The following is a 5000-nucleotide window of genomic DNA, read 5'->3' as shown; positions in this document are numbered from 1 at the left end:
CACACAGACACAAACACACACACATACACACACACTGTTGTGTTGTGTTGTGTTCTAGGTCTGGATGGTGTGGTGCGTTGTATTGTGGTGTGGTGTGTTGTGGTGATGTTGGGTTGTGTTGTGTGGATGTTGTGTTGTATTGTGGTGTGTTGTGTTGTGTTGTATTGTGGTGTGTTGTGGTGGTGTTGTGTTGTGCTTTCTGGGCCAAGATGTTGTTTTATGTTATGTTGTGTTGTGGTGTGTTGTGTTGAGTTGTGTTGTATTGTGGTGTGTTGTGGTGATGTTGTGTTGTGTTGGATTGTCTTGTGTTGTGTTGTATAGTGTTGTATTGTGGTGATGTTGTGTTGTGTTGTTTTGTGTTACGTTGTGTTGATGTTGTGTATTGTTGTGTTTAGGTCTAGATGTGGACGGGATCTACAGGGTCAGTGGGAACCTGGCCGTCATCCAGAGACTACGACACAAAGCAGACCACGGTAAACACTACATTACCCACAATGCAGTTCCCAGGGTAGCCATTAGCGCTAGGATAGCCGTTAGCCCCAGGGTAGCTGTTAGCTCCAGGCTAGCCGTTAGCTCCAGGGTAGACCCCGAAGCCGCCACCAGGCGCCGCCATTTCGAATTTCAGCTGCCGCCAGCCAATAATTGTATAAGCCAAAATAAGCCGCCATCTGATAAACTTTGGCTGAGCCAGCTAGAATTATTTGCATCAAGTAATAATTGTATCACATTGTAGGGCTTTGACTCTGAATGTGAATGAAGCATTGATTGGACAGCGATTTATTAGAAAGCTTATAAACCATTGGAACACGCAAGACCGGTAACCATAGCAACGCCGGTAAACCAACCTCGCGAAGCCCAATCCAGGTCTTACTGAAGGCATTTGATGGTCAAAATATTGAGATACATTAAATCAGTATAACATAGACATGAAGTGTGGCAGCTTCAGCCATTTGTAGCCATGAAAAGTTTGGCGGCTGCGGCAGCCATTTAGGTTTGGCTGAGCCGGCTAGCCAGCCAATTATTTTATCAGCCAGCCATTCATCTCAAAACAAATGGCTTCAGGGTCTACTCCAGGGTATCCATTAGCCCCAGGCTAGCTGTTAGCTCAAGGCTAAATATTAGCTCCAGGGTAGCAGTTAGCCCCAGGGTATCTGTTAGCACCAGGCTAGCCGTTAGCCCCAGGGTAGCTGTTAGCCCCGTTGCTGTTAGCCCCAGGGCTAGCGCTCTAGTTGTTTTTGACTGGTTGTATAAATTGATGACTGTTGCTGATGTCCCTCCCTCTCCTTCCTCCTCCCCTCCCCCTCCTCTCCTCCTCTCCTCCCTCCCCCTCCTCTCCCCTCCTCCCTCCGCCTCCTCTCCCCTCCTCCCTCCGCCTCCTCTCCTCCTCCCTCCCTCCTCTCCTCCCTCCCCTCCTCTCAAACCCTCCCCTCCTCCCTCCCCTCCTCCCTCTCCCTCCTCCCCTCCTCCCTCCCCTCCTCCCTCTCCCTCCTCCTCTCCTCCCTCCTCTCCTCCCTTCCCTCCTCCCCTCCTCCCTCCCCTCCTCCCTCTCCCTCCTTCTCTCCTCCCTCCCTTCCTCCTCCCTCCCTCCCCTCATCCCTCCTCTCCTCCCTCCCTCCCTCCTCCCTTCTCTCCTCCCTCCCCACCTCCCTCTCTCCCCTCCCCTCCCCCCTCCCCTCCTCCCTCTCCCTCCCCCCTCCCCTCCCCCCTCCCCCTCCTCCCTCCTCCCCAGAGGACGGTCTGGACCTGGACGACGGCCAGTGGGACGAGGTCCATGTTGTGACCGGAGCGTTGAAGCTCTTCCTCCGGGAGCTTCCGGAGCCCCTCTTCCCCTTCGCCTCCTTCCACAAGTTCATCGCAGCGATACGTGCGTCCTGTTGCTAGAGCCCTACTACTACTACTACTACTACTACTACCACAGTACTATCATACTACTACTACAGTACTATCATACTACTACTACAGTACTATCATACTACTACCACAGTACTATCATACTACTACTACAGTACTATCATACTACTACTACAGTACTATCACACTACTACTACTACAGTACTATCATATTACTACCACAGTACTATCATACTACTACTGAACGACCATACTACTACTACAGTACTATCATACTACTAGTACAGTACTATCACACTACTACTACTACTACAAAACTATCATATTACTACTACACTACTATCATACTACTATTACCACAGTCCTATCATACTACTACTGAACGACCATACTACTACTACACTACTATCATACTACTACTACCACAGTACTATCATACTACTACTGAACAACCATACTACTACTACAGTACTATCATACTACTACTACAGTACTATCACACTACTACTACTACTACTACTACTACAAAACTATCATATTACTACTATAGTACTATCATACTACTACTACTACAGTACTATCATACTACTACTACACTACTATCATACTACTATTACCACAGTACTATCATACTACTACTGAACGACCATACTACTACTACAGTACTATCACACTACTACTGAATGACCATACTACTACTACAGTACTATCATACTACTACTACTCTGTTGTATTACTACTAGTAGTTGTATACAATGTCTCGATCGTGTCCGTACTACTGCTAGTAGCGGTACTCTGTTGTGGTCCTGATGTGTTGGTGTTGTGTTCAGAGGAGCCCGACTACAGCCAGAAGGTCTCCTTCATGAAGGACCTGATCGACGGCCTCCCGCTGCCCAACCATCACACCATGGCAGCCCTGTTCCGGCACCTCCTCAAGTCAGTGCACCTCCTCTTTATCCACCCCCTCTTTGTCTTCATACACTTCCCTATGAACACCTCCCTGTTAATGCCTTATCTTTAACTCTTCTTCTCAACACCTCCTCTCTCTCCTCCCCCTCCTCTCCTCCTCTCTCTCCTCCCCCTCCCCCCCTACTCCCTCCTCTCTCTCCTCCTCTCTCAGGGTGATCGAGCATGGGGAGTTCAACAGGATGTCAGTTCCCAGCGTCTCCATCGTGTTCGGACCCACATTGCTCCGGCCCCAGGTCGAGTCGGCCGTCCACTTCACCGTCCACATGGTCTTCCAGTCCCGGATCGTGGAGCTCATCCTGAACGAGTTTCACACGCTATTCCCTTCCCACTAGGAACTTCTGAGAAGGTCTCAGACCCTCCCAGAATGGGCTAACACCTCCCTGACCCTCCTCAAACTATCTAGAGCCTCCCAGACCCTTCTAGAAGCTCCCATACCTTCTTACAACCTCTCAGACCCTTCTAGAAGCTCCCATACCTTCTTACAACCACTCAGACCCTTCTAGAAGCTCCCATACCTTCTAACAACCTCCCAGACCCTTCTAGAACCCCCCAGACCCTTCTAGAAGCTCCCAGACCCTTCTAGATCCACCCATAACCTCCAGCTCTTTCCTAACAGGACCCGTTAGCCCCTCTAGGACCCACTAGAGCAGGACCCACCAGCTAGTCCCATCGCTTTTTAATTCATCGTTATCTCGACGGGTAGATCTGAACATCAACTGGAAGGGTAGATCTGAACATTACCTGTACAGGTAGATCTGAGAGTTACCTGGACAGGTAGATCTGAGAGTTACCTGGACAGGTAGATCTGAGAGTTACCTGGACAGGTAGATCTGAGAGTTACCTGGACAGGTAAATCTGAGAGTTACCTGGACAGGTAAATCTGAGAGTTACCTGGACAGGTAGATCTTACCTGGACAGGTAGATCTGAGAGTTACCTGTACAGGTTGATCTGAGAGATACCTGGATAGATAGATCTGATCTAGACGGTTTACACTCAGTCCAAACCAATTCATAAATAGTATTAATAATGAGAACCACCTTTGTCTCAAACTCCAACAATAGTAAAGATGATGATGTACAGAGTATTTTAGTGGTGTTAATAATAAAATAAATGTCTTAATCAGCACTGCAGTCTGTCATTGTAGCCACATCCCACTAAAGGACCCTAGCCTATCAGCAGACCTCTCCCTGGTGCTGATTGGCTGCCGGCTCCCACCTGACCTGGAACACTTGGGAGAGATCACCTTGCGAAGCGGATTGATTTCCAAGATTAGGATCCACAATCATATGAAGCACTATGAGATCTACCTGATGGGCAGTGGTTCATCCCATCCCTGGCCGAACATTAGTTTAAGTTCCTGCCCCGTTGGTTCAGTGTAACCAACGGTCTGGTGTCACGGTCCTCTGGGGGGAGAGGTGTGTGGCCCTGATGATGGTCTCAATATTTGTATGTGTATACATGTGTACGTACACGAACATACATGTATGTATATACGTACATACATCTATTTACACACAGTACATACATGTATGTATTTACATACATGTATGTACACACAGTACATACAAGTGTGTACATACATGAGTGGTTAGGTTAGAAGGTTAAGGTTAGTTGTTGGTGGTTAGGTTAGAAGGTTAAGGTTAGTTGATGGTGGTTAGGTTAGAAGGTTAAGGTTAGTTGTTGGTGGTTAGGTTAGAAGGTTAAGGTTAGTTGATGGTGGTTAGGTTAGAAGGTTAAGGTTAGTTGTTGGTGGTTAGGTTAGAAGGTTAAGGTTAGTGGTTAGGTAAGACGGTTAGACTGAATACTTGAATACGTGTATTTATTAGACTGAATACTTGAATATGTTTTATTAGTCTGAATACTTGTAATACATGTCAGCAAACAAAGACACTGGAGAACGGCCGGAGCACCCCGGAAGACCACATGCATGAGGGGGGAGGGAGGAGCAGGGGGAGGGGGAGGGGGAGGGAGGAGCAGGGGGAGGGAGGAGCAGGGGGAGGGGGAGGGAGGAGCAAGGGGAGGGGGAGGGAGGAGCAGGGGGAGGGGGAGGGAGGAGCAAGGGGAGGGGGAGGGGGAGGAGGGGGAGGGAGGAGCAGGGGGAGGGAGGAGCAAGGGGAGGGGGAGGGAGGAGCAAGGGGAGGGGGAGGAGGGGGAGGGAGGAGCAGGGGGAGGGGAGGGA

General features: G+C 49.1%; 1 protein-coding gene across 4 annotated transcripts in view; it reads left to right on the top strand.

Annotated features, from left to right (window-relative positions):
- Positions 1–3946, top strand: part of arhgap27l (Rho GTPase activating protein 27, like) — a 14734-nt gene extending 10788 nt beyond the window's left edge. For all 4 annotated transcript variants that reach the window (XM_030340824.1, XM_030340832.1, XM_030340807.1 and 1 more), the window contains 4 exons: positions 396–473; positions 1730–1864; positions 2682–2787; positions 2972–3946. In XM_030340824.1, coding sequence (XP_030196684.1) covers positions 396–473; positions 1730–1864; positions 2682–2787; positions 2972–3152 — 500 coding nt within the window. In that variant the 3' untranslated portion in view covers positions 3153–3946. The remainder of the gene's footprint in view (positions 1–395; positions 474–1729; positions 1865–2681; positions 2788–2971) is intronic.
- The last annotated feature ends 1054 nt before the right edge of the window (positions 3947–5000 follow it).

Source organism: Gadus morhua, chromosome 2 (assembly GCF_902167405.1).
Source record: "Gadus morhua chromosome 2, gadMor3.0, whole genome shotgun sequence".
Classification (NCBI taxonomy): Eukaryota; Metazoa; Chordata; class Actinopteri; order Gadiformes; family Gadidae; genus Gadus; species Gadus morhua.
Note: the sequence above shows the minus strand (reverse complement) of the source record. Positions and strands in the feature narration are given on the sequence as shown.